The sequence below is a fragment of the Pelodiscus sinensis genome, chromosome 11 (assembly GCF_052426305.1).
Source record: "Pelodiscus sinensis isolate ZL-2025 chromosome 11, ASM5242630v1, whole genome shotgun sequence".
In the NCBI taxonomy this organism is placed as follows: Eukaryota; Metazoa; Chordata; order Testudines; family Trionychidae; genus Pelodiscus; species Pelodiscus sinensis.
This window is the reverse complement of record NC_143062.1, coordinates 51,365,927-51,387,701: the sequence shown is the minus strand read 5'-3', so window position 1 is coordinate 51,387,701 and position 21,775 is coordinate 51,365,927. Positions and strand designations below refer to the sequence as shown.

General features: G+C 40.8%; 1 protein-coding gene across 6 annotated transcripts in view; it reads right to left on the bottom strand.

The window, feature by feature from the left end:
* CFAP20DC (CFAP20 domain containing) overlaps positions 1 to 21,775 on the bottom strand; it is a 215,555-nt gene that overhangs the window by 95,091 nt on the left and 98,689 nt on the right. For all 6 annotated transcript variants that reach the window (XM_075938429.2, XM_075938436.2, XM_075938433.2 and 3 more), the window contains one exon: positions 14,734 to 14,850. In XM_075938429.2, the coding sequence (XP_075794544.1) occupies positions 14,734 to 14,850 (117 nt within the window). The remainder of the gene's footprint in view (positions 1 to 14,733; positions 14,851 to 21,775) is intronic.

Sequence of the window (21,775 nt, the reverse complement as noted above, 5' to 3'; positions counted from 1 at the left end):
AAATATCAGACCAGAAAGGACCAGACCAAGGGATCAGAAAAGGTAGAAGAACTTCCAGGTGCCCCAAAATGTGGTAACTTTGACCCTATAACAATTTTTCTTATCTTATTATTTGTCTGGCATAACTGGACACGCAGACACTATTAGTGGCCAGCACCCGCCTTTTGGCCCTGTGTAGGAAGGAAGGGCTTCCAGCTGCAAGGGGTAGGGATGACTTGGCCCATATCTTGGCAGAGGACATCTCTTCCCCCTTCCCATCCTCCCGCTCCCCTCTGGTTTGTCCCTTCCTGCCCCTAGAAAGGCAGCTCACAGCTCCAACCTGCTGTTGGCCACCAACATAACCCAACCACCTCTTGCCCCCCAGTTACTGCGTGGGTAGGAAGTACCCAGGATTCATTCTGCACCAGGGATGTGCCTCGCCGAGGGGGATATGGAGCAGCAGCGCAGTTGGGAGGCACAGCTGGGAGAGGACACTGAAAGAGGGAGCATATAAAAGGACGATGGGTGGGCAACAGAGGCAACATGAAACAGGCCACCACCTGCCAGCACCCACCAGCCACCACAGCGAGCAGCCAGTGCTGGCTGGAAAAGGAGGAGATGAGGGGGCCTGCTGGCCAAGAGCTGGCGTGCAGCAGGAACTGCACTGAAAAAGCACAAGGGGGAGTGGCCAGACCTGCACTCTGCAGTTTGCCCAACCTCCAGCCTTGTGCCCGTATCCCCATCATTAGCCAACGGACCCACAACACTCACCACGCTGATGGCAGGGTGGCTGGTGAGCAAGGATCTGACCACCAGCTCTGATGGGAGGGGAGAGAGAGAAAATAAGGATAATTTCCTCATTTTTAACACAAAGTAGGGACACCTGCAGGAAGGCTTAAATATGGGACTGTCCCTTTAAAAACAGCACATCTGGTTACCCTAATACTGAGCCGCCACATTTTCAACACCTGGGCTCCAGCCCTGCAAATACTTTCATACACAGGTAATTTTCCAGCACTATTTTTTACTCTATTTTTCTCGCAAACATTTGAAAGAAGCTTCTCTCAATTTTTTTTTCAAAAACTTCAAAATGTCAACTGGTTTCATAGCTGGGCAAAAAACAAACCAATCCCAACCACAAAAATCAATGGAGATTTTTGCTGAAACTGTCTTGTGGAGAAGGATGGGTAAGTAGACAATAGCTCATCTTTAGAGAACAATAATTGTAGGAAGGCCTTTTACAAAAAGATTTCCCAACGATTCTTATTTCATTATTCTCATTTCACTGTTAAAAGTCTCGGATGTCTTAGCAATAAGATATTGCAGCTCAGAAAGAAAACGTTACCATAATATGTGGTCTTAAGGAAAAGAGACAGAGCATTCGCCCCTCTTCCTTTTTAGCACAGGCTAAGTTGACACTGCATTTCTTTTTTGAGACGTGATCTTTCTATAACACGATAAAATAATGCCAATACATCTGTCTGAGAGTCTCTTTTATACTTTTTACAATAAACAAACAGGTTACATTTAAATTCAAATTACTTTAATTTTTAATTTTCAGCTAGAAAATTTCAACTAGTCCACATATTTACTAGTCACTTGAATCATTTCCTAGTATTGCTCAGAACAAAAGAAGCTCCTGTATGGCAAGAGCTCCTTGTTCTCCTCTTCCTGAAGTGACATTCAGTTGCTGCTAACAGCTGCCATCTCAAAATATTAGATGACCCGTTCAGTTTACTGTCAATCTCTATAATTTGCTGACTACTTTGGGATGCCTTTTGCCCACGCACCAATTATAAAAGCTGATTAACATGAAAATTCTCTGTTTATGTTCATATTAATTGACTGCAATTAACTGCCTAAATCAACACATACCAGTCATCTGCGACAACGAACAAATATGTGCAGATAAAAGAAGACATGACCAAAAAATAATCTGAGCTTTTGATTAGTAAAACAAACCAAACCAAAGTTTACTGGATAAAAGCAAAAGTTGCTAATGAAACTGAAGCTTAGACTTATCAAAGCCTCCATTTGCAGGAGAGTCTGGTTTTCGAACTTTGAAAGGAATGTCTGGAAGAACTCATATTATATTCATAGTACAAGGTTAAAAACAAAGATTAGATTAAATCTGCAGCTCAAGGCATTTCATTTTCTCTAGTTAGCGAAACCCAAAACTTTGCATAGGTCAGAGATGTTACCATTAATTATTTTACTACGTTACCAAGGGCTATCTGCCTTTGTAGTTAGATAGGAAAACCTGAGGGCTCATCATCTAATTGTCCTTTTTAAAATAAACATTCATTTTTCTCTCGATACATCATTCTCATTATTTTAGTCATTTAATTTTTACATCCCCCTCATCCAAAGCCTGACCAAAAAGGTGCTGATTTTTCATCTATTGTCATGGAGAGCTCAGACTCTAGGCTTTTCGCTGCTATCTAATAATTAGTAAGAAACTTTTCACCAGAACTTTGGCTTCACTGTTTCTCAGGGAAAAATATGACAGATACTATGTCTGTGATTACTACTCTGGTTTTCAAATAAAGACACATGCATAGGAAAAGATGTTAGAAAAATCCCAAAACAATTTACAGGAGTAAAACTATTAAGGGCCCAATCCTACTCCGGACACAATAAATAAGAAAACTCCCATTAAGTTCGGGAGAGTAGGAAGGAATCCTCATTGACTGAGAGCTGATTCACCACAGAGCAAAAGGTCAAGAAATTGTGAAACCATCTGGCAGACACAAAATAAGTGCAGGTGATAGAGGAGTATCGTGAACAAACAAAACAGCATAAGCCTTGGTTAAAATAAAAGCGAGTCCTTTTATAAAGCAATTGTAACAGCATCCTTTCTCTTACATTCTCAAGAGCATGCCTGAACAGCACAGGCTTGTGTTTCGTTCCAATACCAGGAAAGTATACTAAACTGACCTGGATACTAAGAGTAGCTTGAACACTGGGGGTATGTCTAGATTACATGGCTCCGTAAGTAGTTTACCCGACATAGTCAATGAAGCGAGGATTTAAATAATCTCCACTTCATTAAAATAAAAATGGCCACCGCGCTGTGCCAACAATCAACTGATCCGGCACAGCGTGGCAGTCTAGACGCAGATTGGTCGACAAGGGAAGCCTTTGTCAACCGCTCCTGTAAACCTTGTTTCACAAGGCATAAGGGAGCAGTTGACAAAGGCTTCCCTTGTTGACCAATCTGCGTGTAGACTGTGGCGCGGTGCTGGATGAGGTGATTGTCCGGACAGTGTGGCGGCCATTTTTATTTTAATGAAGCGGGGATTATTTAAATCCCTGCTTCATTGACTATGTTGGGTAAACTACTTTACATGGCTCCGTTGTGGAAGATCCCAAATGAGCATATCCTACTTGATCTTTTCCCCTTTAATTTCAGATACAAGCCAATTTCAGATATGGTGGGGTCAGGAAATTCCCAAGAAGGTCTTACCTGAACTGCTGTCCTGCAGAGGACAGCCAGAAGATGTTTCAGTGTCTCAGCATGCATGCCACACCTGATCTTCCTATGAAAGCAGTGTTGTTGGGACCTTATGATCACCTCACACAGCCAAAAAACCCCTGGAGCTGGCAGGACCGCACTGGCCAATTCCACAGTTCCTCAAGGCACTGTGATGTTTTTTTAGCATAAGCGGGATATCCCCAAAGAAGTGAAATTAAACAAAATATAATGGTCTAAAAACAATCCAGTAACAAATACCGGGACTATCAAAGTCTCTCTCTGTTACAAAAAATAGTCAGGGAGCACTTTACAGATTAACAAAACATGTAGATGACATCATGAGCTTTCATGGGCACAGCCCCCCACGATCATAGAATCATAGAATAATAGGACTGGAAGGGACCTCGAGAGGTCATCGAGTCCAGCCCCCTGCCCTCAAGGCAGGACCAAGCTCCGTCTACACCATCCCTGACAGATGTCTATCTAACCTGTTCTTAAATATCTCCAGAAAGGGAGATTCCACCACTTCCCTTGGCAATTTATTCCAATGTTTGACCACCCTGACAGTTAGGAATTTTTTCCTAATGTCCAATCTAAACCTCCCCTGCTGCACTTTAAGCCCATTACTCCTTGTCCTGTCCTCAGAAACCAAGAGGAACAAATTTTCTCCTCCTCCTTGTGACACCCTTTTAGATATTTGAAAACCGCTATCATGTCCCCCCTTAATCTTCTTTTTTCCAAACTAAACAAGCACAGTTCATGAAGCCTGGCTTCATAGGTCACGATACCATTATTCTACATTTTTGTTAGTCTCTAAAGTGCTACCAGACCATTTGGTGTTTTTTCAGTTTACCTGCACAGACTAACTTGGCTATCCCCTGAAGCTTCTTTGTTACAAAGTTAGCCAAAGTACTGCAATGGCCTAACATGATGATTTCATCTGATCTCTGTCACTGTCATAGCTATGGAGCCATTACATCAAGAGACTATTTAAAATTCCCATTGCTGAATATGATACCATTTCCCTTTCCCCTAAATATTAAGCTCTAATGTTACCCAGGGTTTTTAGAATCCAAAGCGGTGGTTGCTTGATTGTTTCTCTCTGGGTAGTGTCAGGAATAAGCCAATGGGGACACTGTTCTTCCACCTGATAAATGATTGTCATAAAGAAGAGTGCTTTTATCTAAACTACTTTTTTTATTAGCTCTCAAGCACGCGCACACACACACACACACACACACACACACACACACACACACACACACACACACACACAGAGAGAGTTGTGGTAGGCTTTGCTAAACTTGTATAAGTTTAAAATGGTTCTAAGGAAGGAACAGACAGCCTTCTGGGGCTCCTCTTTCCATCTAGTTGCTGGGGAAGTTAAGTGCCAGCTCATTGCCCAAAGAAAAACGTCCTTAGAATGCCCCACAGCATATTTTTCCCCAAAAATCATTTATAGCAACTTTAAATAAAGCATTTAATTCTCGATGAGTCCTAGCGGATCACCCTAACGGATCACTGATTCTCCTATTTGCTGCAAACTATTTATTTTCTCTTATCATCACAGCATTTTTAGTCATAACAATAAAACGTGTAGGTCAGAAGCATCTAAAAAGAAGATCAACTGCCCAAGCATTTCCTGTATTTTCACAAGCTCCCTGTTCCAGTTGTCCATTTGGATTAGCAGAATGGCAAATATGCAGCACTCTGGCCTTTCCTCTCAGGACTAAAATTATTCCTAGCTATGCTAAGTGGGGTTTTGTTTATCAGCAAGCAATGAGTGAACATAAAAGCTGGCTGACTGCAGTATTTTCCCACTCCGGGGTGACATACAATACCACCAAATTCTGGATTACATCACCGAGGCAATGTTCACTCCATATATTGCTCTCTTGGTCAACATCTGGACAAGTTATCTCTAGAGTATTTTAAGCAAAACAGTGGAAAAGCATGGTTACAGTAACTGTAACTCTTGTGCATCCCAATCTAAGCATGCATGTGCTTCATGCATTCAAGAGGGGATAATTTTCACAGTGCCATTCATCATGGCCAGACACACACCCTGCGTGCCCATACAAGGGTAGTCCCACAACACTTAGAACTCCAAAGAGCAGGGATGGAGGGCAGGTTGACACAGCCACACTGACCACATCTTGGAGAACACCACATCAAGCATAGGTTAAGAACCAAAAGTTCTTCCTGAGTATGCGCGAGTGCAGTTCTCACCCTGCATGACTGGCAAGAGGCATCCTCCCTGGATGGTGGGAACCTTAGCTATAAGACACCTTCTTTTATGATGTTTTTCAGTGCCTCTCTGCCTCCAGTTGGGAAGAGTATCCCTAATGTTCCATGTTAAAAATTTCTGTTTGGCCAGCAATACTTGAATGTAAGAATATAAGAACGGCCGTACTGGGTCAGAACAAAAGTCCATCTAGCCCAATAGCCTGTCTGCCGACAGTGGCCAGCACCAGCTGCCCCAGAGAGGGTGGACCGAAGACAATGATCAAGCGATTTGTCTCCTGCCATCCCTCTCCAGCCTCTGACAAACAAAGGCCAAGGACACCATTTTATCCCCTGGCTAATAGCCTTTTATGGACCTAACCTCCATGAAATTATCTAGCTTCTCTTTAAACTCTGTTATAGTCTTAGCCTTCTCAGCCTCCTCTGGCAAGGAGTTCCTCAGGTTGACGACATGCTGTGTGAAGAACTTTCTTTTATTAGTTTTAAACTTGCTACCCATTAACTTCATTTGGTGTCCTTTAGTTCTTCTATTATGGGAACAAATAAATAACTTTTCTTTATTCGCCCTCTCCACACCACTCATGATTTTATATACCTCTAACCCCCCCCCCCCCAGTCTCCTCTTTTCTAAACTTGATAACTGGCTTCCCTCTACAGGAGTAAGGCTGATTTATTTGCCTTTTTCTCCCCAAACAGAAAGATTCCAGAACCTCCCTAGGCAATTTATTCCAGAGCTTAGCGACCCTAATAAGAAGGTTTTTTGGTAATATCTAACCTAACCTGCACTTTTAATACATTGCTTCTTGACCTACCCTCACAAGTTAAGGAAAATAATTTTTCTCCCGTCTCCTTGTAACAATCTTTTAAATACTTGAAGGCTGTTATGTCCTTTCTTTGTCTTCTCCAGACTAAACAAACTCAATTCTTACAAGCTTCACTCATACGTCATATTTTCTAGACTTTTAATCATTTTTGTCGCTCTTCTCTAGACTTCTTCCAGTTTGTTCAGTTTTTCCTGAAATGTGTCCCCTAGAACCGGACACAATACTCCAAATCAGCACGGCACAGAGAGGAAGAATACCTCTCATGTGCTTACAACACTCCTACTAATACATCACAGACTATCTGATTTTTTTTGGCAACAGTGTTACATGACTCATATTTAGCCTGTGATCCGCTATGACACCCAGATCCCTTTCCACAATATGCCTTAGGCAGTCAATTCCCATTTTGTATGTATTCAACTGATTGTTCCTTACTAAGTGCAGCACTTTGCACTTGTCCTTGTTGAATTTCATCCTATTTACTTCGGACCACTTGGCCCGATCATTTTGATAATGTATTCCTATCCTTAAAAGCACTTGGAACCCCTCCCAGGTTGGTTGTTTTATGCCTCAGAGGAGCGCCCTGTAATGCCACGGGAGGCATCAAGGATATTTTAATTTACTGAAACCCGCCGTCCTATACATCTAAACAGGTGTATCATTAATTCACCATTAATGTACGATTAAGAATTGTGTTTGGTTGTCACTAAAACGTGCAGTGGGCTTTGGGAAGCAGCACCCAGATAGTAGCTCTCCAGAGACAATGACAAAGGAGGTAACTAATGCCAGGTAGGTGCTGAACAGACATCACCAGCCACTTTCCAGCCAAATAATTGCAATTCAATGACTCATGCACAGGAGATGCCTGAGGTATTGCTTCAGCTGGTGACGCAATGCCCACCAGACATGCTTGGACTTAAGTTCTTCAAACATATGGGCTGTGTCTAAACTGGCAAGTTTTTCTGGAAAATCAGCAGCTTTTCCGGAAAAACTTGCCAACTGTCTACACTGGCCACTTGAATTTCCGGAAAAGCACTGACGATCTCATGTAAGATCGTCAGTGATTTTCTGGAAAAACTATGCTGTTCCCGTTCGGGCAAAAGTCTTTTTCTGAACAGCATAGTTCTGTTTTCCGAAAAAAAGCCCCAATTGCGAAAATGGTGATCGGGGCTTTTTTGCAGAAAACCGCGTATAGATTGGCCACGGATGCTTTTCCGCAAAAAGTGCTTTTGCGGAAAAGCATCCTGCCAATCTAGACGCGCTTTTCCGAAAATGCTTTTAACGGAAAACTTTTAAAAGCATTTTCGGAAATTCATGCCAGTCTAGATGTAGCCATGTACTAAAGATATAAAACAGAACACAATGGCTCTCTGCTTTGCCTTTTCTCGTCCCCCACCTACACTGCAAGCAACAAGGACACTCAGAAGACAGGAGATTTCAACAGAGGAGATTGGTTCAGGTTTAAGAAACAAACCAAGGACTGTAAGATCCAGTGGGGGTGAGAACACTGCTTGATATAAATACTGTCTAGTGCGATAAGGGTGAAAGTTTAGCCTGCCTGCATGCTTATGATTTATTTTCCTTTGGTAACCACTCTGACTTTTTGCCTACCATTTGTAATCACTTAAAATCTATCTTTTGTAACCAATAAACTTGTTTTATTGTTTATCTTTACCATGGAGTTTGCCTGAAGTGCTTAGTAAATGTATTCAGGTTTGCAAAGGCTGGTGTGTATCCACTTTCCTTTGTTGAAGTGGTGAACCAAGTAACGATCTTGCATTGCTAAAAAAAGGGTCTTAAAAAGTGAAAGACATTATATTCCTGAGGCAAAAGGCTAAGAGCTGGGGGGAGTTTGGCTGGTGCCTTTCTGTGTGATTTTATGAGGGGCTCTGGGAGAAATCATGCAATCTAGCTGGATGTGGATCTTCACTTCCATTGGTGCCGAGTGATAACAGTGCCTGCAGAGCATGAGAGAGAGAGTTCAGGCTGGAGACTCAAGGGGCATAGCGGTTACCTAGTCTCAGGCTGCATCTAGGGATCCCATCACAGTGATCTCATTCAAAAACTGTCTATGCCATTATTTAAATCACCGATGAAGATATTGAACAGAACTGAACCCAGAACTGATTTCTCTGGGGTACCACTTGATATAACCTTCCACCATGGCTGAACCACTGATGACCACTTTCTGGGAACCATTTTCAAACCAGGTATATGCACCCATCTTATGCTCCATCTAGGCTGTATTTCCCTCGTTTGTTTTTGAGACAGTCGCGTGAGACAGTAACAAAAGCTTTACTAAGGTCACTGTATACCACATCTGCTGCTTCCCCCTTGTCCACAAGGCTTATTACTCTGTCAAGAAAGCTATTAGGTTGTTTTGACCTGATTTGTCGGTGACTGTTACTTAGCACCTTATTATATTCCAGGTGTTTGAAAACTGATGGCTTAATTATTTGTTCCGTTATGTTTCTTGGTACTGAAATTAAACTTACTGGTCTGCACTTCCCCAGTTTGTCCTTGTAATGGGCTGAATCCCATAAATCCCATTGGAGTTGTTCCCTGGTGTGCTGATCATGGCACTTATGCCCACCTTCCTGCTCTCTAGTGCTCCCCATCTCTCTGTCCTGCTGTTCAGAAGTTCTGGTCTCCCTCCGCCAAGGCATAGAGTTGGGGTAACCGATCCCCTTGCTCAGCAACACAGCTGCTGAACCAGTCCACCTCTGGAAGGGCTCAGCTTTAAGGGCTCAGCATCTAGGAAACCAACCCCCAAAAGGGACCAAACCCCCAAACAAATCCATCTTATCTTGTGTCAAAATTTTGCACAGAGAAAGTTCATGAGGTGGCCCATCCCCTTTATCAATAAAAGAGAGATATGCACAGTGGTTACTTCCCCTCCAGGTAATAATTATTTACACTGGGCTTGGTAATAAACAAAAGTGTTTTTATTAAATACAAAAAATAGGATTTAAGTGGTTGCAAAAGAAAACAATCAGACCAAAATAAGTTTTAAATTAAAATGAACAAAAAATGCTAGCTAGTTCTAATTCACTAAGAAACATATTACATGCAATGTTTTACCTGTGACAGCGTCCCTTGGTAGCTCACTGGGGGTTCTGTGCTTCTTGGTGGTTACTTGAGAGCCTCAAAGACTCACAGAGCCCCCTTTGTTGCCCTAAGATTTCCCTAGAGGCAAGGATCCCCGCTTACTGAGTCATTCTCATCACAGGCCAGTTCTTGGGGTTCAGCATTTCCTTGCTCTGCTTTGCTCAACTCTCCTCTATGTGCCTTCCAAAAACTCCCCCCTTGCTATCTGGGAGGAATCCTTTTATAGGAACCCTGGAGGCTTTAATTGGCATCAGGTGCTTAATTAACCCCAGCTGGAAGCTGCTTCCTAATTAGGCCTCTATTTTCTACCCTGGCTGCTGGGCTGTGTTCAGGTGAGATTAATTTGGAAACAAGAAAGCATTAACCCACCTTCCAATATGGCTGCCTTTTAGAAGAGTTTTGCAGTTTGCAGGCTGTGGTCTGTCACATATCCTAACAGCTTGTTCTTATCTCAGGGGAAAAGCTTCAAATCAGAGTTGATCTTTACTCTGGCCTGCATCTGCAGCTTCTTAAGTTCTCTGAATCCTCTTAGGATGGGTCAAGCAATTTGAAAGGCCAGCTGAAGGCAAAGGACTGATGGCTTCCCATTGCTTTAATGGACTTTCCTCCTGGGCAGGAACCCTTTGTTCCACACTCCCAGACCTCATGGAAAAAGACTAGGTTCAAAATGGATTCCAGTACTAGGTGGCATGGTCACATGTCTTCCTAGGACCAACAATAGTTTGAGCTTATAGTACAAACACAACCATTCACAGGTCATTGGTTTGAGTACTGAAGTATCACTAACGGGCCTTATTAGCACTTGTAGAACTTTAAAAAGATTTACATTTCAAATATCTAACTTCACGTATAAGAATTACACATGCACAAAAATAGGATACACACATTCAGCAGATTGTAACACTAAAATTGATGTTACATTGGGTATATTGTTTAAACGTCTTTAAGTTTTGCATATTCATAAACCAATTTTTATAAAGCCTGGGATGGAGGCTGAGACAGTCCTTATTTCCCTATTTATAGATTAGCATTATATTTGTCCTTTTCGACCCCTCTGAAATATCTCCCATCTTCCTGAAATAATCATTAATGGCTAAGATATCTCCTCCATTAGCTCCTTGTGTATATTAGGATGTATTTTGTCAGGCCCTGGTGACTTGAAGACATCTAACTTGTCCATTTTTAACTTGTTCTTTCTCTGTTTTAGACTCTGGCCCTACATTATTTTCAGTAGAATTCACTGTGTTAGACATCCAAGGAATGTATCCTACTTTTTAGATATAAGCTTTTAGTACCTTATCTGATTACTTAAAAGTTTATACATTCATAAAAAGGAGAAGAAAACTGAAAAAAATTGGGTCTCCTACTGGAAGATATATGAATCTGGCCAGACTATATGCATCTTTGTTTCAAACCACATTATTGCAAACAAAACTTACTTGTTTCTCTTAGAAGAAGTGCCTAGATAATATATTCCAGAACACTTCTTGTTTCATACAGACATACAGAAACTTTTTAGAAATACGAGGATAGACACGTTTGCACAACTTTGCTCACACCAGTAATCACCAATTCAGAGCTTCAGCAAATTATGCTTATTTTTGTTTTTACAATTTTTTGACATTCAAATTTATAAAATGTAAAATAAATTAGGAATGTTTTTCTTCGGTCTGTGCATTTCCATATATACAGTGGAAATGTAGCTGCGGTCTACCTTTAACTGCTAAGCAACCTGTAAATTATTTACTGTAAAAGGAAGAAAAAGTAGAACTGGAACTGTTTGTCTACAATATTTGTGCTCTGCATGCAAAATGAAAAACTCTTATTTTAAATTAGCTGGGCCATATGCAGTAATATGACAAGGTAGAGCCAGAAAACATTAAGAATAACATTATTTTTTATACAAATTCTTATTCTGGGTACATATATTTTCCGTACTCTTACAGTCAGAAAGCTGTCAAAAAGAAACATGTCTGCCCTTCCTTAAAACAAAGAAAGAAAGAACCTCCCCCCCACACACAGTGTAGGTGTTAAGGAAATGAAATCACGCAGGCAAACAGAGTACTAATTTTTAAGTAAATTGCTGGTTTTGATCTGTGCTTAGTGGACCACTACATCTTGTCATTAGTTAGTTGAGCTACCCAATTTAAATAACCAGACTTGATTCTAGATTCAATTAAACTGAGGTCCCATTAATGAAAAAAAAATTACTTCCTACAGTCCTACATTGACAAACAGTCATTGCTTAATGTGGGTTGGGAATTGAAGGAATTAACAGTGTAAATTTTTAGTTAAATTAGACACAATGATTTACTGATACATGCTGGTTTTATTAATTTAATTGAAAACATTCAAAATACAATTGCTCTCAAACAGGTTACCTCTCTATTTGTAATTCAAGAAAATTACTCCTACATGTCAACTTGAAAACCACAACATGCTTTTAATTTTGGAAAACTGTAATCTGTTAATGAAATAAAAATCCTGAAAAAAGACCCATGCAATATTCAAACCAGTATTTTCGGATTTTTCTCATGCTGCCCACGCTTTTGGAAACAAACTATACGATTTATTTAAGTATATGGGTTGTTGTTCAAGTGAAGATACTCATTTATATTTATTGAGTACATTAAAAATAATCTGTTTTTGAAACCTGTATACTAATCAGTCTTTATTCTTGGGCAATAAAAGTGTACACCTCCATGGACCTACTTTTGCTCCCTCAGGAGGCAATGTTTTACTATAGCCTTCAGTGGGAACAGAACTGGGCCTAAAAGGTGACTACCAGAACATGCGTGCACCTATATTTTGCATGCCGCTAAAAAAGTGTCTATGTGTTTATTAAATGAATGGAAGATATTATTCAAAGAGAATTCCATGTTCACGTCTTTGCTAAGACACCAAGTGATGCATACCTGTTTATCAATAGACAGGTTAAAGTAGAATTTCTATCAATAATTTTTAGTTCAGGTATAAAAAAATTAAATAGCGCAGTTAAGAATTCTCCAAGTGCCCTTTATGGAAAGGCATCATGGTATCCCTGAACTTTAAAACAAAAATTCACTTAAAATTCTAGGGTGTATAGTGGAATTTTTATTCAAACATATAATTAAGTGTCTTGTGACACTAAACTAGAAAAAACTGTTATATGAAGTATGAAATAAAAATAAGGAAGAATTAAAATCCTAAGTATTTATCTGAAATAATATTTTAAAACAGTCCTACTATTTTTTGTTTATTAACCATTTTTCATATTAGGCATGAGATTACCAACACACAACTTTAAATTAATGTTCTCACATTTTGTTGCTATTCTTTAATGGAGATCTTTTAACATTACAGAATTGTTCAAAAGGAGGAGCCATTCTTTTGTAGCAAGATATTAAAGGACCTGGGGTGAAATTCCTGACAGCAAGACTTCAATTGACTTGAACAGGCCAGGATTTCACCCAGGATTTCTAAGGGAAGGCAGACGTCGTAGTCAAGCATTGGTTTTTTAAATGGTCTGACATAAAACCTAGTTACCTATGTAGTAAGGATGATGTGATCGAAGCTATACTTCCAGACAATATCAGCACAATTTGCAACATTTTTCACCCATAGTGCCTTTCTTTTAAACTTCACCATATTTCATACAAATATCTGTCAGTTTTCCAAATGCCTGAGCTCTACTTGTAACTGAGGTTGTATATACAACATTTTGCATATACAACCCTGCATGTTGCAGAGACGAACATATCAACACATGGACGGCCATCTGGGAACTATTCAAGGATCCATTTAGTCCACTACCCTGACTCTGGCAGAATTCAGATCCCTGCTGGTTAAACCCATGTTTCAGAGGATGGCCAGAGAATTCTGTAGGAGGAACTCTGTGGAACTCTCTCCCCCATGCCCCACTCCTCGCTGGAGGTCTCAATCCTGACCTCTCTCATAGTTAGGCTGGCTAACGCAGCTCTTTGATCATTTTGTTGCCCTTCTCTGAACCCCTTCAGTTCCACAATATTCTCTATGGATTCATCACTGACTTAAATCAAGACATAAAAGTTTCGCTACTGTTTCCATCCTCCTGCTTACGGAGCTTAATATTTTGTCACCTTGTTTTGACTGCAGCTGTGCATTATATAGATGTTTTCACCGAGCTGCTTTAATAATGATGCTTAGATCCCTTTCTTGGGTTGAAACAATTAATTTAGAAACCAATAAGGTAAAAGAGTAGTGTACATTTTGTCTGCCAATGTGCATTATTTTGCTTTATTGACACTGAGCTTCATTGTGTTGTCCATTCACCAAGCTCTTTCGGGTCTCTTTCAAGTTCCTCACAGTTCTCTCCGGTTTTGACCAACCTAAATAACGTTATCATCTGCAAATTTTATTACCATGTTATTTACTCACCTTTCCAGCTCATTAATGCATATATTTAACACCTCCATGGGCTTTGGCTCTTGAGGCTCCTCTGGCTCTTACTCGAGGCCCCTCTGTTAACATTTTGCCATGATGAAAATTTGACCATTTAATCCTCTTGGTTTTCTGTCTCAGACAGTTTTTGATCCCAGAATGTACTTTGCCTCTCACCTTGTGATTATTTAGTGTCTTTATTAGCATTTAGCCTTTTTTGCAGAGCCTCATAGAAGTCTAAATACATGAGGTCAATACTTTTTTTATGCACTACTTTAAGGATACATTCAAAAATTCTAATAAATCAGTGAAGCATGATTTTTCCTTTAAGAATCCAAGCTGGTTAAACCCTGGAGTTCAGGATCTTCTAGATGGTTTTGCTATTCTATTGTCAAAACACCCAAGCATACATAATCACACAAATATTAGAATTTCCACCCACAAAACTCATTCTGATGGATTTTTGGTTCTAAATTGCAGAACTCTGCATGCATGTGTGTTAGAATTGTTCAAGTCTGCATACATCTTTGCATCTATAAAATCAAGTGCATTTATGTATACATACAATTTTAGGCATGCACAACTCGTATTTGGGTGAGTAAACTAGACCCTTAAAATGTATTATAGGACACATCAAGCTGTATCTACCGGCATGCACATCATATTATTATGCATTACACACATAATTTTAGTATTACAGCATACCTGACTCAGATGAAGTTAAGGGTTGACGAAGTTTACTCATGTTCAGCAGTTGCGTTACTTGTGGCACATCTGTATTTAGCTGACAGGTTCGAGGAATAGTATCCATGGGGTCATCAGCTATAAATACAAGACCAAATATATGTGACATTAAAGACAAAGGCTTCACTTTTTTATAACTGGCACATGATCAGAAATAATTAATTTTTTTGTTGTAGTAAGATGAGGGCCTGAAACAAAAGCCCATGTAGCACAGGCCAGGTATGAGGCCTGAGGCCTAGCTAACAATGGACAAAATATGGCTAACATAAAGCAATGCTAAGCTGTGAGCAAGAGGCAGGCCCCAGCTCACAGAACTTGGCATGAACAGGGCTGAGTGTGTAAAACACTAATTGGTAATAGGCCCAGGTGTAGAAGAGTAATTGGTACTAGGTACTGACTGAAGAACAGGAATTGGTCAAAGTTGAAGGCACATTCCAGAAGGATGGTACCACCAGCGTGTTAAAAAAGACCTTGGTACTCACACTCCCCACAGATACCAGCCCAGGTTCAGGAAAAAGTCTAAAATGACAACATGATGGGTAGAGATGATCTAATCAAAGCACAAGGTACAGGGTGATGGGTGGTATCTAAGTAGTATCAGAGGGTGGTAGCCTGACACGTCAGAAGTGATGTGTAACTCATTTGTTCCGGTATATAAAGTGGTGTCTTGGGGGGGACAGTCTTTGTCCAAACGAGGATGCAGAGGGACCTCCCACTGACTGAGCTGAGTCCATTGTTACAGGTACATATGCATAGAGGTTTGGTAGATTACTGTACTTTGCTCAACAGTAAACCTGGCCAGGCACCTTCGATTCTGATCTGATTTGTGGTCTTTATGGAATCTATCGAAGTCTCCTGTGTAGAGTAATTGCACAAGTCAACACAGAACACATGATTGAGCACACATGCATGCAACCTTCTGGTTACCATTGATGGAGCAGAAGATCTGTCAGGACACCACGACATTAAATCCTAACTTACTACATTGGTGACACTACAACATTTGTTACTTGGGCCATAAAGGTTAGCTTATATGAGCACTCATTTATAACATGTTGCTTGTGCAGCTATTGATTTTTGAAAGGATGATCTTAATTTGAAAACAACACTGTCAAATGGTATAGGTCCCAAATGTTAACGACAATTAAACTTACTACTCTGTGCAAATAACTGGGATAACCATTCTGAATCAACAACTCCTGTGAAGCTATTGTCACAAAATGGTCTTTGTTCATTATTTTGATAAAAGTTTAGTTTCAGTTGTAATACTTTATTTTTCTGATTCTCAGACATATTGAGCATCTGAATACTGTATTGCAATCACTGATTGCTGGTACAATTACAGTGAAATCTTTGTTATCCAGCATTCTGTTAACCGGCATTGCCCCCAACCACAATACCACCATGTCTTCAGGTGTGTATGCCTGACTTCGCCTGTCCAGCTGGCCATTGAGGGGCTTCTGACACCCAGCAATGCCTGCTGACGTCATCGGCAGGCGCCTCTTTCCCCCTCAGCCTTCCTTGGGGTGCCGGGAGCCACATTTGACAATAGGGGGGAGGGGCAAAGCAAAAAGATTTACCACAAAAGTGTTGTGAGCAAAACACGAGAAGTCATTCTTCCGCTCTACTATGCGCTGATTAGGCCTCAGTTGTGTCCAGTTCTGGGTACCACATTTCAAGAAAGATGTGGAGAAATTGGAGAAGGTCCAGAGAAGAGCAACAAGAATGATTAAAGGTCTAGAGAACATAACTTATGAAAAAAGACTGAAAGAATTGGGCTTGACTAGTTTGGAAAAGAGAAGACCGAGAGGGGACATGATAGCGGTTTTCAGGTATCTAAAAGGGTGTCACAAGGAGGAGGAAAAAAATTGTTCTTCCTGGACTCTGAAGATAGAACAAGAAGCAATGGGCTTAAACTGCATCAAAGGAGGTTTAGGTTGGACATTAGGAAAAAGTTTCTGTCAGAATAGTTAAACATTGGAATAAATTGCCTAGGGAGGTTGTGGAATCTCCATTTCTGGAGATATTTAAGAGTAGGTTAGATAAATGTCTATCAGGGATGGTCTAGACAGTACTGGGTCCTGCCATGAGGGCAGGGGACTGGACTCGACGACCTCTTGAGGTCCCTTCCAGTCCAAGTATTCTATGATTCTATCCAGCACATTTAATTAACCCACATCCTCCATTCCCCATGAATGTTGGATAACAAAGCTTTCATTGTACTAATGTAGCAAATATTGAATTCCTGGTCAAATACTAGTATTAAACTTTGCTGAGAGTTAGGGACAAACAGAAGTTTTTATTAATTTATTTTAACCATAACAAAGGTGTATGAGCAGATTAGCAACATACAACTTTATTATGAAACAATTTAGATTTAGTAGGAAATATTTGTTCTACAGATCCTAATAGCCAAATTTTCCACCTTCATCAACTGGGTCTGTTTTTGTGTTCAATTAGTAGTTTCCACAATTATTGCCATAGAAATGCCAAAATACTAAACTAAACCACTGTCTACACCAGTGGTTCTCAACCATGATTACTCACATAGCTCTGGGGATACACAGAGTTCTTCAAGGTATACGTGAACTCTTGATATTTATTTACTTTTACAACAGACTACATAAACAGCACTAGCAAAATCAGTCCAAATTAACTGGTATTCATCATTATACCTTCGTTGCCTTCAATGGAGCTGATTTATACCACTTAAATATCTAGTCCCAGTTGTCTAAGAAGAGCAAGCCAACTTTGCTCAAACATGAATGCTAATTGAAAGTTAATAAATCAGTAATACATGTGTAATCTGGAATGTGGTATGGTATTTTAATGCAACTAAATTTGGGGCAATTTCCTAATTGTAAAATTTGACTAGATATGGAAAATTCATAACTGTACAGAAAATATTAATGCCTACCAACTGTACAAAAATCACGGAACGTGATAATCCCACTAAAATGCAACAGACTGCAGTTTATTAGAAGTCTCCTCATTAAATCAATCAGATTACACTATGAATTTTGCAACTAATTTAGGTCATTTTTATATACTTTTAAAAATGGTAAAAAATGGAACACATGCGTGCTGTTAATTTGAAACTAAATGAAGACAAGTACTTGGATTCTTTCCTTGGTTCATGATTAATTCTGGAATGGGCAATTTGTTCTTTGCTTTCCAAAACATAAACGTAAAGTAGCTTCATGACCTCACAGCTCTCCCCCGAAATAGTTGTTTTGTTGAAACAGGAGGTGATTTCACCACCTCCCCACTGCTCATACACCACCAATGGCCAGTGAGTTATCTGCTAGGCACTTGCTATCTAACCTAACAATAGATGAAGAAAGAGAAATTTGTCATAAGGCATCTTGGATTCTGTACGTGCCCAATCCACCTTTATTTCAATACAAATTGAAATCCATTGCCATTTGTTTTTTGTCTTTTCAGTTGACAGAACCCCTGTTCAGCTGTCACTCTCATGAAAACCAATAAAAAAAATTATCAATAAAATAAGCATTATCCTGTAAGAACAAAACACCTACAAATTCAAATAATCTGGATAGTCTGGCACAAACTAAAATACCGTCCTTGTGTCTTTTTGTCAATAATTCAGATGGATTAGAATTCTGTGGTGTACACTGAGTCTGGCACAGCACAAAGGTACAGTTATTTAAACCACTGATGTATCTGCACTGACCATTTTGTTCCAGAATTAATGTAATTGCAATAAATTATCTAATCACATGATCTCCACCTCTTGGGCAGTATGAACACTTACACAGTTTTATCTTCACTATCAAGTCTTAGTTGCTACTACTCTCACTGAAGACACTGCATTACTCTGCTATTATTTAAACTGGGGTTTTTAGAAGCACCTAACGAGATTATGTGCCAAACTTCTACTGAAAGTCACGAGGCATCAGATGCTTAACTCACAGAATGCTTGTGGAAACCCTACCGTAAATCTCCATGACCATTTCTTCCTGCTCCCTTTGCACTGCCAAATAGTTTACTTAACTTCTCCCTTGGAATCAAGCTCCTAATGTTCTCTGTATATCTTCTCTCCTTCTGCATGGAACACTTTTCTAGTACAGTAATGAAGTACATTCCCTCCAGATCCCTGATGAAAATACACTTCTTACATGAAGTCCTTCAATATTAATTCCCAAATAAATTTATGAAAAATAACTCTTTATAATAAATCCCTGATACCTACTAGAATCTACATTGGTTTAGAACTGGTAATCGATTTAGACGATGGCATAGAAAGGACCATTATTAAGTTTGCAGACAATACCAAGCTGAGAGGGGTTGCAAGAGCTTTGGAGGACAGGATTAAAATTCCAAATGTTCGGGACAAACTAGAGAAATGGTCTGAGGTAAACAGGATGAAGGACAAATACAAAGTGCTCCACTTAGGAATGAACAATCCGTTTCACACATGCAGAATGGGAAGTGGCTGTCTAGGAAGGAGCACTGCAGAAAGGGATCTAGGGGTCATAATGGACCACAAGCTAAATATGAGTCAACAGTGTGATGCTGTTGCAAAAAAAGGCAAACACGATTCTGGGATGCATTAACAGGAGTGTTGTGAGCAAGACACGAGAAGTTACTCTTCTGGTCTACTCTGCACTGATTAGGCCTCAGTTGGAGTATTGTGTCCAGTTCTGGGCACCACATTTCAAGAAAGATGTGGAGAAATTGGAGAAGTTCCAGAGAAGAGCAACAGAAATGACTAAAGGTCTAGAAAACCTGACCTATGAGGGAAAACTGAAAGAACTGGGCTTGTTTAGTTTAGAAAACAAGACTGAGGGGGACATAAAATCATAGAATACTAGAACTGGAAGGAACCTCCAGAGATCATCAAGTCCAGTCCTCTGCCCTCATGACAGGACCGAGCATGGTCTATTTCATCACTGACAGGTGTCTGTCTAACCTGCTCTTAGATATCTCTAGTGATGGAGATTCCACAACCCTCCTAGGCAATTTATTCCAGTGATTAACCACCCTGATAGTTAGGAAGTTTTTCCTAGTGTTCAACCTAAACCTCCCTTGCTGCAGTTTAAGCCCATTGCTTCTTGTCTTATCATCAGAGGACAAGGAGAACAATTTCCCCCCCTCCTCCCTGTGACACCCTTTTAGAGACCTGAAAACTGCTATCAGGTTCCCTCTCGGTCTTCACTTTTTCAAACAAGCATGATAGCGGTTTTCACCAAGATTGAAAATCTTTGCTACCTGGCTAAATACACGGCTCTGGTCAAGGGTCTTCTACTACCCAACAGGATTTGATGGACTTCTTTTGAATGTGACAGTTCTGCAGGATTTAATCATGAAGCTTCCACACCATGAGATGGAGGGACTCGAGGTTCGGACACTGAAGTTGACCACGGTCCTATGTCAGATCTGGAATGAGTGATAGAGTGATCAGTGTCTCTACCGACATGTCTGGAAGTAACGTGTACCACACCTGATGGGGCCAAGAAAGGGCGATCAGAATGACTCGTGCATGCTCCCTCCTCACTGTGAGGAGAACACTGCATAATAGAGGGATGGGAGGGAGAGCGTACAGAAGCAGGCCTTTACAATGAAGAAGGAATGTGTCCACTGTGGAGCCTCTCCTGTAGCTCTGGAAAGAGCAGAAATAGTGACATTGTCTGTTGAGGCGCGTGGCGAACATATCCACGAGGGGAAAGCCCCACCTCTGGAAAACTGATTCTGTTACACTTGGGCAGACCGACCATTTACAGCTGTGAAACAACTTGATGAGGTGTTTTGCCAGATCATTATACACCCTGGGCAGGTATGACACTTGCAGGTGAACAGAGTGTTTTACACGAAGTCCTGCAGTCTCAGGGCGTCCTGGCATAGGGGAGAGGAGTGTGCTTCCCCCTGACAAGACAGAGATGTTGCCAGTCATGACCAATACAGACTGACCTGCTAAGTGATCTTAAAAGGTCTGACATTCTAGCCACACTGCCCTGAGCTTCCTGACATTGATATGGAGGGGTAAGTCCGTTTGTGAACACTTGCAAGGTGGGCTCCCCATCATTAGTCTGAAGCATCCATGACTAATGTTATGGGTTGAGCCACCAGCGGAGAGAGTCCAATAGAGAGTCTGATAAAGTCACAATCATGTCCATCTTGTCTCGGGCTGTTCAATACACCTATGCTAACCATGACTGCATAGGTCGAAGCCTCAGTCTGGCATGCTGTACTATATAAATACACACCACCACATGACCTATCAGTATGAGGCAGTTCCTTGCTGTGGTAGTGGAGAACTGTCTGAGATCTTTTATATCCGAAAAGGCCTGAAACAGGACTCCATGAGGAAAGCTCTGGCCTGTGTGGAATCAAGAACTGCCCCTACAAACTCTAACTTGTGAGCAAGGGATAGAGTGGACGTCTCATTTATGAGAAGACCGCGGTTGTTGAAGGTTTATCTGATGAACTTGATATTGGCCTGCACCTGTTCCCTGGAATGGCCTTTGATCAGCCAATTGAGATAAGGAAACACCTGAATTTGGTGTCTGTGCAGAAAAGCATCAACCACTTCCACGTATTTTGTGAACTCTGGGTGCTGAAGAAACGCCAAAGGGAAGGACTGTGAATTGGTAGTGTACTTCCTTTGCTACAAAGCAGAGGAACTTCCTGTGGCAATGGTTGACTGAAATATGGAAATACGCATCCTTTAAGTTAAGGGTGGGCTACCGGCCTGCTGAATCCAGAGAAGGGATAACACAGTCCAGGGAAACCACGCGGCACCTCAGTTTCCTTATGAACTTGTGGAGCTCGCTGAGGTCCAATATAGGCTTTAAACTGTCCTTGGCCTTTGGTACTAGAAAGTATTGGGAATAAAACCCTCTGCAACTGAACTGATGGATCTTCTCCACTGCTCCTAATGAAAGGAGCGAATGCACCTTCTGGACCTGGAGATGCTGATGAGAAGGGTTCCTGAAGAGGGATGGGAAAGGGGGTTGGGAGGGAGGGACAAAAACTGGATAGA